The 11,343-nt window shown below is 42.2% G+C and overlaps 1 protein-coding gene across 1 annotated transcript; it reads right to left on the bottom strand.

Moving 5' to 3' along the window:
• Positions 1-2,869: 2,869 nt before the first annotated feature.
• On the bottom strand, positions 2,870-7,145 carry LOC112887914 (hexokinase-10-like). The gene is made up of 9 exons (XM_025954207.1): positions 6,865-7,145; positions 6,039-6,186; positions 5,797-5,964; positions 5,395-5,469; positions 4,374-4,529; positions 4,171-4,272; positions 3,945-4,072; positions 3,345-3,426; positions 2,870-3,241 (listed from the first exon to the last, which is right to left on the bottom strand). Exons 1-9 carry the CDS (start codon positions 7,143-7,145, stop codon positions 2,870-2,872), a joined length of 1,512 nt encoding a protein of 503 aa, XP_025809992.1.
• Positions 7,146-11,343: the final 4,198 nt, after the last annotated feature.

Here is an 11,343-nt window from a genome sequence, read left to right as displayed (position 1 = left end):
AACTTTATACAAGTAGTGACCTTGGGGATGTCATTGCAAGTTTTGCGCTCAGCCAAGGTCCACGAGCCCATTGTTTTTGGTGTAGAGCAATTTTTGCCAGAAAACAACATAGGATTGTCCGAATTTTAAAAATTAAGACCATGGTTTTTAGTCCGGGTGCAACATTTGTCGTTCCAGATTCTAAGAATTCCAGAGTAGTTCTCACAATTACTCTGCTCAAATCCTGCCTTTCAAATGGGCCGTCCTGAAATAGAACATTCGAAACGGGCCTTATTATTAACTAGGCTGTGGGCCCACTTTTACTGATCTATGTATTAGCGAACGAGCAGTATAAACGTCGGGGCCGGGCCGGGCCGGGCCATCCATCTTTCTCCATCCCTCCTTTCGCGCTCTTCGTCTCCGTTACGAACATCGTCCGACGGGGAGAAATAGACGCCAAGGTTCGCTCGCCGGCCATGTCCCCGACCTCTGCCCCCCACCAATCGGATTCTTGAGCCTCTCCGTCTCCGATGGCCCCCAACGTGAACGGAATGCACAATCCGACTCTGTATCGGATAAGAAGCCGCGTGATCCGACCCGGACTCCACGCGCCCGGCCCTCCCGTGTCTACATATACGCGGCGCAGGCGCAAGGCTCTCCCCCTCGCTACGCCTTCTTCTCTCCTCCCGCCGCACGTACGTACGCCTCCTTCCCGATCCGCCTCGTGGACACTCGTGGTCTCCCACCCACCACGCGCGCGCGGTTCGGTCGGAGCCTGCGGGTGCGGTCGTCGGTCGGCGGCCTCGATGGCCGTGCTCTGCCTGGCCGACGGCAGCAGCAAGGCCGCCCACCTGCCACCGGCGGCGCGCCCGCGGTGGTGCTACCGGCGCCCGCCGCGCCCGCCGCCGGTGCGGCGCTCGGTGGCGCCGTGGGAGAAGGACTTCTGCGAGTCCCGCGGGGTGCCGTGGCGGAAGGTGACGGACCCGGGCGCGGGGCTCAACGCCGAGGGTCCCGGCGGCCGCGTCGCGCGCTGGGACGACTCGGGCGCCGTCGAGGCGCTGCTGGCGGCCAGGAGGCGGTACTGGGCGGAGATCAACGGCGGGCTGAAAGCCGCGCGCGGCGCCGCTGTGCCGCCGCTGCCGGACCCCGACATGTACATCGACGCGGTCGTCGAGGACGACGGCGGCGCGGTGGACCCCACGGTGGAGGCGGAGTACGAGGCGGCGGTGCGGGACATGGAGCGCGCGCGGGAGGAGAGCGCCCGGCTGCACGCCGCCAAGCTGCGGGACGACTTCGTGCCGGTGCCCACCGGCTGGGACGACGCGTGACGTATGCAAGAGGCATGGAGGACGACGCATGTGACGGCTCGTGCATGCATGCTTGGTGGCAGCGCTGTTTGCTTCATCCATGCCTTCGCCGTGATCATCTAGCCCTGTGTTGAAGTTGCTAGCAAGGGTTCAAGAACCAGCATGGAGATATATACTAGAAGTACTAGATCGATTTTTCATTTATTCGTGGATGTGGACGGATTTATATCGATCTTTTTGCCCTTAGCATGTAGTATTCGACTATAATTCATGACCACTTGTTCTACTTCCTTTGAAGAACCTAGCTACTCCGTAACAAGCAGTACGTGTTTCCTCGGACACGAATTTCTCCCTTTTCTTTTTTCCCAGTTTCAACTGGGGGGACTGACAATGCTTTCATCCTCGCCTCAAAAAAAAAAAAAAACAAAAAACAATGCTTTCATCCTCCATCTACCACGACTGTTTGCATAGAGACAGAGTTAGCGGATGCTTATTCCTTGTGCCTCCTATCAACAAAACTGAAGGATGAATAGCTTCACACGGGATGTAAATACCATCAACTAGTCAACATATCGATCAATTCAAATCGAGCTAGGATATATACCCTAGCAATTGTTCTTATTAATTTAGGCTACTTGGGTTTGCTCATATATATACAGGAAGGTTTTGAAGGATGCAAGAGGATGATTTTTCACTATTAGGATAATATAAATATTCACAATTGGAAAAATAAAAAATAACTAAAATAATAAATTTTCATTGCTAAAACGATCCAAACATATAAAAAAATGAATTTCTACTACTAAAACAGTAAAATAGACCGTGGAGTAATTGATTTTCACTACTAAATTAATAGAAAAATGCATATAGTGTAAGGATTTCTTTTACTTTTACTATTATAACAGTACAAAACAGATCATGGACGGAGCAATTTATTTTCATTCAAACAATAATTTGGATGTACTACAAACTTTTTTTTTTTACTTCTGGAACGATCCCAAACATGCATACCACAGCAACAATATAATGAATTTGCTACCACTGCCTATCGTGCTTGTACTGCTTACTACCAGCAAAAATAACAATCGTGCTTCTCTATCATCAGTATATTCGAAGCTATTTACATATAATAACCCTTTATGAAGTTGTATATATCCATATCATGCACGCACGGAGACCACCATACATTTGTAGACTCTAGTTCCACAACATTCTGACAGACAACAATGCAGTACATATATAGCCCCTACCTTGTGTGGCTCAAGGTCATTAACATTGATCTCTAAAATTACCGAATGATCCATTTCTTTATCCATTTGATATCGATCCACCACTGCATGTACATCTACATAGATGAGAAGAAGACATGTTCTGAAAAACCAGAAGGGATACAAAAATACAAGAACTGATTTCTACCAGGTACAACATTTGGATGGACATATGGCCCCTACCACACTTCACCTGAGCAGGAGATAAAACTAGGTCAAGCCTATGCAGAATTTTGTCTAGTCATCAACGAATATGATGCTGCAAGAAGCGCAGCCTCCCTAATATTAGCTCAGGAGATAAACCTAATGTCAAGCCTATGCAGAATTTTGTCTAGTCGACGAATACGATGCTGCAAGGAGCGCAGCCCCAATCCCAGACCCCTCCTCCATTACCCTGAGACTAACTGTGGAGGCAATTTCATCGCCCAGGATCTCATCCACGGCTTCGTTCAGATACTCCCTGAAGACTGAATAGCCTTGGTAGAGACCACCTTCGATCGCGACAACCGATCTCTTTGGCTCGCCTCTTATTTTTCTAACATTGGTGGTGCCACAAAGGGTTCCATCACGACCCATTTTTTGTAGTATTGCAACGATCCCAGCCGCTGCTAGACGGGCGGCTCTTCGGGTGACAATGTCACAGATTCTCACAACAAGTCTCCGAGTCTTCAGTGGAAGATCTTGTATCTGTAAGGGAAATGGCATGATGATGAGATGATTGTGTCATGAAAATGTAGCAGATTCACATAGAAACAGCATTTTGGGTGAGAAATCAGCGATGAGAACTAACCTTCAGTTGTTCTTCGAGCACCCTACCTACTACCCTCAGATCTGGGGAATCATCTTCACGAATAGCAGCTAGACAAGGGGTACTGCATGACAAAAAATGACGAATTTATTATGACAAAAAACATAGATGCAAGTAGGAACTTTGAAATTTTCAATGGAAATTTCATTTTGCAAGAAACAAGGAACATTTTCCAACAGTTAATAGACAGGTTGTTACTACCCCAATTAATTCATCTTCTTGTGTGTATCAACAATAACCTTACTGGCTGTTTGTAACATTCGGCTAGCTAATGTTTTTCAATCAACTGTTTCTTCGTAATGCAATATATGCTTTACATGTCCTTCAAAATAAAAATTTACAAGAAAGAAGATAGAGATGCCAAAGCAATATCCAACAGAAGGATCAAGACATAAGTAAAGCAATGGAACAAAGTGGAACAAACGGGGAAGCAGCAGCAGAGCAATATATCAGATTTAGTGTAGGCGTATCACATTGATTTTAGAATTTTTAGCAATCAGATGAAACTAACCAGCCAAAGAATGATCAGAATACATATCAAGCTGTAAGATCACAATATAACTAGTAAATTGACAAGGATACCTGAATATGAAAGGGGTCGATAAGAAATTGACAGAAGAACCAAATACATCTGATTCTTGAGCCATTCCTTGGAGTACCAATCTTGCAATTTCCCCAAGATACACACCAGAGATCATTTTCTCGAAAGCCTATATGCAGCAAAGGGTGTGACATTCAGATTAATTGCTGCAAACCTTTTCAGCTTGATTTTCCACAAGTCCACAAGGGAAAGTTTAAGAATTCTTACTTGGTCATAGTGATTGCGTTTCTTCTCAACATTGAAACATATGTCATAAGGAGTTAATGGTATTTGCGGAGGCCGGAAACTACCCCATTCTACATTTACAACCTAATGAATAGAGCATTCATAACATGAGGTACAATCGTGAATCAATATTTTCACATTGAAAACCAAAAAATCCAAATAAAGTGGGAAAATGCAAAACATACCGTCAGGTCAGAGTTGGTAAGAAGGCCCCGGCATTTTGTGATTGCAGCACTGCGTTCAATATAGGAAGCATTGGTACCTGCTCCTATAATCACTGCAGCCACTGTATCCTCATCATAATAATGCCCCATGGCCAATGTACCCACAGCATTGTTCACCTATTTTACAATGCATATATGTATGATACTTCAGCAATAAACTAAATACAACAGCCTTGGAAAGCAAATTTGTTAAATTCAATCAAGGAGAACAGATCAATCCATCGTAAGAGAATAACATGTCAGCACTTCACAAAAACTGGAACTTACTACCCACTTATGTTGTAATGCGATATAAACATGTGAGCACCCAGATCCAACACTATCATTTATTTTGAGCACAGATACATAAGAAATGGTGGTTGCATATCTTTCCATTATTTAAAAGGAAAGTTCCCAGTTGTACCGATGATAGTTTATCCATGCATACAGGTTCAAATATAATAGGTATAATAAATAAATAATCTTATCGCATTCTCCTCAGTTGCCCACCTAGAAAAACACAAGTACATGCGTAATCATGATTAACATGTGCATTTGTGTCTACATGGGCGCCTGTTTTCTTCCATAGTATAACGCCACCTAGTTCGTGTTAGAGCTCTAGCTTAAAATGTGGATGCACTTATAGCATGGTAGTACGGCTGGTCCTTGAGATAGCGCCCACCGGTCAAACATGGATAAACTAGTTCACATCAAAGAATTGCGTATATTATGATTGAAGTATGTTAACAGGTAGCAGCTGTAGTTGCCATTATGCTGCTGCAACATCACAGTGATGCTTCTGCATAATGGGTACAACGGCCTCTCAGCTAAAGGATTCTATTGAAATAATGGTATTAGCGTGCTAAGGCAGTGCACGCATAAAAGATATGGATGGTGGAATCAAAATAGTAAGTCAAGTTGTGGAATTTTTGTTTGTTATTAGTCGAATTAATTTTCCGGATGCAAAATTACTTGACTTAGCATAATTAGGTTAGGGACATACCAATGCAGTGACCTGCAAATTCAATCCATTCCTAACAAGAGCTTCATTCAAGCACTGAGCAACATCTTTCCCAACCTGGCATTCCAAAGTTCAAATAAGCAAGTGGGTAAATAAAGTCAATCAACAGTATCTACAGGGGCAACCAAGTATTAATGCAAATAAACATTTTACGCATCATCTATCAAGAGGGAAAGCAATATGGTGGAATTCAGTTCTACAACTGTACTAAGGTCTAAGGATTGCATATCAGGTCATTATCAGCATGACACATGCATGATAAAGTTTCATTTTGTCTCATTATCTATTGTGCAACCTAAAATTCAGTTCTTTTAGTAGAAATTTGAACTTTCAACCGTAACGACAAAGCAGAATATTTGAGGGCACATCAGCTTTTTAACTTACAGCCTCTTCAATTGAAAATTCCTTAGTCCACCTAATTAATGACCCTGAGGATATGGAAGCTTGTCTGACGGGGAAGGAAAATGTAAAACCAAGTGCCCTTCCCTCATCTTTCCCACCCTCTCTTTCAATGAAGTTCTTCAGTGCTGAGGCAATTAAATCGAACAAATCCTGCAAACAGAGTAAAATTGGTATACAGAAACAATTCATCTTGCGAAGAAGTGAAACAAAATGATGACAGTTACCTCGCTTGAACCCTTAGTCAATTCTTCAGCAATAGGACGATATTCGACTTTTTTATTAATGACCATAGATCCTGAACCAAGCTCTAGCTTCATGACTCTAAAGCTTGTTCCTCCAAGATCAATGGCATAATAGATGCCTTCCTCGCTCCTGCTCGATCACATTGACATATGAATCACCATAAGAGGATGAGAGATTGAGAAACTGCGTTCACCAATCACTGTATCTGATCAGCAAATCATGCCCCGAAAGATCCATATACTAAAAATGATGAAATAAGACATGATTGAGTTGCCAATTGTAATTTCTCAATTCAGATAAAAGATAACGTCGATATTCTATGCACCAATATGATGCTCCGTCACATTGTCTGAATAGTTAAACAGAGGCAAATCATCAAGTTTTCGAGCAATTTCGGAAGCAGTTCCATAATTTGTCCAGGCAATTAGTAGGACATCACAGCGATGGAGTAATGCAGGTTTAATAAACATGTCAAGCTGACAACCGACCCGAGAATTGTATTTTTCTGGACTTCCGGGCATTTGTAAGTATTTGCACCAAAAGTTTGCTCGTGGTCGTGACTTTTCGAAAAGTGCAGAAAAAAGAACAAGAAATGTGGATAAATCAGTGCCATTGAATCGAACTGCAATAAAGAATGAAAACAAATGCTTAATACCCCTAACATTTGACAAGACCCTAGCAGGAAGAACGAAGAACCCTCCCATGCATGAACACCAGGAACTGAAGCCGCTGCGCCGAATCAAACCGAGGAGAGGGCGAAGCAGCAAGGGAGAAGCGCACGCATGGGCACCATGGTTGCCCGCTTACCCGTCGGGGAGCTCGTCGACGCAGGTGAGCAGCATCCGGACCTTGCTGGCGTCCTCGGACGCGAGCCCCGCGAACATCTCGACGGCCAGGGAGTTGACGACCCGCTGCAGCCTCTCCGTGGGCGTGGCGCAGCCCTTCTCGAACCCGCGCACCACCTCAACGGCCCGGTTCCACCGGCACCGCGCCGACGCCCGGCGCGCCACCAGCGCCGCCGCCACCGCGCACGTCACCGCCGCCGCCGCGCACCCCACCGCCACGCTCAGCCACTGCGCCCTCCACATCGTCGATCCCTAGCTCCGCCTCTCCCCCACCCGATCGCGCGGCGCCTCCTGCCCCGAACGGCCCGCGCCCTCGAGCGCGAGCGCCGGCCAGGTGTTGGCCGACGATATCGCCGGCTGGACTGACAGCGATCGGGAGATGCGGAGGAAACGCGGCCGCGGCGAGCCAGCGGCGGGCCGGCGAATAAATAGGCGAGGCGGGGAGAGGGACGGGGGCCGACGTGGAGGCCGTATTCAAGGCATGTAATCCCCTGCAATTAATTCCTTGTGTTCTCTTATGCCCCAAATTTTGCATCGTAGTCAATAGATGCTTCCTCCTTCCATAAATTGGCAAGACCCTGCCAAGATATACTCCACAAAGATTTTTGCATGCAATCTCGTCTAGAGGCAATATATTGATATCGGCAATCTTTTATGGCAACAATTGATTCTTTTATTTATTACTAGTCAAAGAATGTGGTACTATATCATAGAAGAAGGAAGTTTTTTTTATTTCTGCATTAAATATGTATGTATATCTTAGATGATTTTTTCTTCAAAATATATTGAATACTGAAACATAATTGTACTACAGGATTTGGGCTCTTGCAATTTAATAACTTTATTGACTTTCCAGATAATATTAGCGGTCAAAATGATGTCTTAGAGATATGAATATGACAACCATATGAGGTGCAATGGTGTTCTGGCTCAAACATGTACAACAAAAAAATATCCGGTCAAAAATATGTCAAGTTCAGACTTCAGACCATCACTAATCAAATGCATTGATTATAGTCACACCTCTTTTTGTGAAGAAGGATGAGATTATATATTGGACCAAAAAAATAAAGGGCTACAATAATTTGCTTCTGCAACGGTAGTAGCGAAAAATGTAGCACATATCCTCATAGCCATGGCCCATGGGTGCATCTCCTGCAAACCTTATTCTTATTTTAACCCAACAAAAAATAATCTCAATCTCCTAGAACTCATCAACAAGAACTTCAACTTCCATCAACATGAAAGCCAACCCTAGACCGAGAATTTGGAGCCAAACAATTCAATAAATATTCCATCTAAACATTATTAAAAGAGCATCCAGGTCCATAGTGAGATTTGGTGAGTTGAATTACACCACGATTAGAGGACTAATGAATTTGTTAAGTATTTGAGAAATTATAAATATTTTGTATGGATATTCATGATAAATCAAGTAGATGGTTGAGAGATGGGCTCATGTGATGAGAAAGCAAGTGTTAATCAATGACATTAAAAATTAAACAAAGAAAACAAGCAATGGTGTTGAAAGTGAAGAAACCTTAAGCATGTGACTATCTAGTGGTTTCTGATCGAAAATTTGCTTGAAATTGAAGAGATGTCAAAGATTGGGTACTATATGTTGAAAGCAAATGGTTGATCAATAAGAATTTTGATGATAAGGAAAATGCAAACATAAAAGGCTTCAAATTATATGAATGTTTGGAAAAGACAATCAAGATAGTGAAATGATATTCAAATGTAGAATTCATGAAATGCAAGATAGGGCTCAATGGCATTCGGATAAAGGGATTGATCAAAGTTTTTGTTTTGAGGACTAAGCAAGATGAAGGGACTCGAGGCCTCATCTCTGCACAAAACTAGAAGTTTCGGTTTTGACCGAGTTTGTTTTTAATCTGTTGCATCTAAGTGAAAATTTCAGGTTACACCTATTCACCCTGCTCTTGGCGAGATAAAGGTCCTTTCAATTATAAGGTTCCCTTTGGAACAAAGGAAAATGAAGAAATTTTATAGTTTTTGAATTTTATAGGAAAATTTTCTATCCAGTAACATTCCTTTGAAAGTGGATTATTCCATAAGAAGTATGGAGGATTTATGCCGTGAGTCCTAATTGTTTAGTGTATTATCCTAAATCCTATGCTAAACCATCTACTACCTATCATATAGCTTATTATTCAGGCTAAATGACCACTTAATGGGATAAATGACGGATTAAACAGACATAGTTTAGTATTTATATGACATTTAAATAAACCAAATGACCTTTTAAGTAAACAATGGCTCTTATGATTCTTGCATTTTTCTATGCTCCCCATCCAAACGATCATTCATGTAATTTTCCTTTATTTTTTATTTCACAAGGATTTGAGTTGCAAGAGCATTCTAATCATACTTTTTTTTTCTAGTCCTATGTTCGAAAGAGGCTAAAACCATTTTATATGTAAACCTTTCCAATATGCTAATAATTCTACTTTCTCTTGTTCCATGTAATTAAAGAAAATCTGCCTAGATGAAGTAGAGCATCACCCCAACCATCTTAAGCATCAATGCCTAATCCTATTAGTCCTGGCTTCTCAAAGAAAGGTGCATTCACAATGATTTTGTTATGCCCAGGTTTAACCATTTGAAAATTATATTTTTAGCATATGTAGCCCTTTTGGTCCCTAATAATATCTTTTCTTTATAACCTTGTACATTTATGTGCTGCTGGGTAGAATAGTGAATTGACATAACTACCTAAAAAATGAATATATCTTCACAATCTCCTATGAATTCTGATCTAATTTCAAACTTATCCAAATAAAAGAGCAAAAAGATCTTGTCCTTATTCTTCCTTGAACAATTAGAATAAGGCAATAGAACTCAACCAATAAGACCATCATATATGAAAAATTGGTCATTATAAAATGTCCATAAATCATATCCTTTTCTAGGTAATTAACATATGGGCATCAAGAAGTGCACGAAACTCTTAACTCCTTTAGCCTGCAAACTCCACATGTGCTAAATGACATGCCATTTCATTCATCCTAGTCTATGGACTCATTATTAGAACTCACCAAGCAAAAATTTTAGATGGTACGCCAACTTTCTAGATATCTTTCCATAATGATTCATTCAGTGCATTGGTTGATGCCACTACATTCAAACCATCCTTCAAATCAAAGCCTAGCTCATAAGCACTCTTGACCAAGAAAATTTTATACTCCTCGTGATGGTGTGCAATAATATCAACATGTTAACATAATGACAACGTGAGCTTAGTATTCTCCTACATGTCTGGCATGCAAAATACTTCCTTGATCAAGTACATATTTCATGTTCGAGTGTTTGGACAAATAAGATCTAATAAAGTCCATCCAAGACAATTACGAGATTTCATGACAACAATAAATTAAGATGTTTCTCTTGGGATCTAGTTATTATTGTGACACATTTCATATGCTCGCCATCCCCAACATTTATGAGAAACTCCAATCCGAACACTATAGCTTTTCCTGGTTGTGTTGTTGCCCTTGGAGACACCATATCAATAATGCTACTGTTTCAATAATATCCAAATTCTTTCACACATATTTCATTTTGGCTTCACTAACCTCCATGCTAGTTGAGTAAGCGGAGCGTGATTGGAGACATGAAGGTCTCGACCCCATCGCACCTCTATTCTTACATCCTAACACTCTACCCTGTGCAACCAAATACATCTTCTAGGCACCCTTTTTTTTGTGCCCCGCCCAATCTCTACACAAACTAGTTGATAATTGAGAACCCACAAATATATAATATTTTGGTGGCACTTAGACTACCAACTTAATAAAATTCATTTCATATCCTCCACTAGGCATATGTTTCTCATTACGATGATCAATTATTTGCTGAAGCTTTCTTCCAATAGTTGAAGCATTTTTCCTCTTCATACAACCTTTCATGCTTGACAAGTGTAAACTAAGTTTCAAGAATGTCTTTTTAGATATGTAAAATCTGAATATCCTCCATGCACAAATATGCAAAAATATGCTACATAACTTTTCAATACTACCATCAAGAATACCATGGATATCCAATGGTTGTGATATATATCCTTCAAAAACAATGATAATGTAATCAACAAATAAGAGATGTAACCATATTATTCCATCATTTTAACATTTGACAAACAATTTAGAGAGAGAGAGAGAGAGAGTCAACCACAAAAGATAAGGCCCTTGTCGGTACATACGGACAGGAGTACCTCCTGCTAGGGTGTCCAGACCCATAGCGTCTCGCTATCCGTAGCCTCCTCCTCGTCCTCTGGGTGACGTGGCATACGGCCCGGGCCTGACAGCTAGGATCATGGTCTCCGGACCGCCCCCGTGCTCTTACAGGTCTGGGGCCTCCACGTGCCCATGAGGGCAGGGGTGCTCTCGTGTGGCCCCCACGGACCCGGACTCCCCAGGGAGGT

Source organism: Panicum hallii, chromosome 3, assembly GCF_002211085.1.
Source record: "Panicum hallii strain FIL2 chromosome 3, PHallii_v3.1, whole genome shotgun sequence".
NCBI lineage: Eukaryota > Viridiplantae > Streptophyta > Magnoliopsida > Poales > Poaceae > Panicum > Panicum hallii.
The sequence above is the reverse complement of the archived record's forward strand: the minus strand, read 5'-3'. Positions and strand labels throughout refer to the sequence as shown.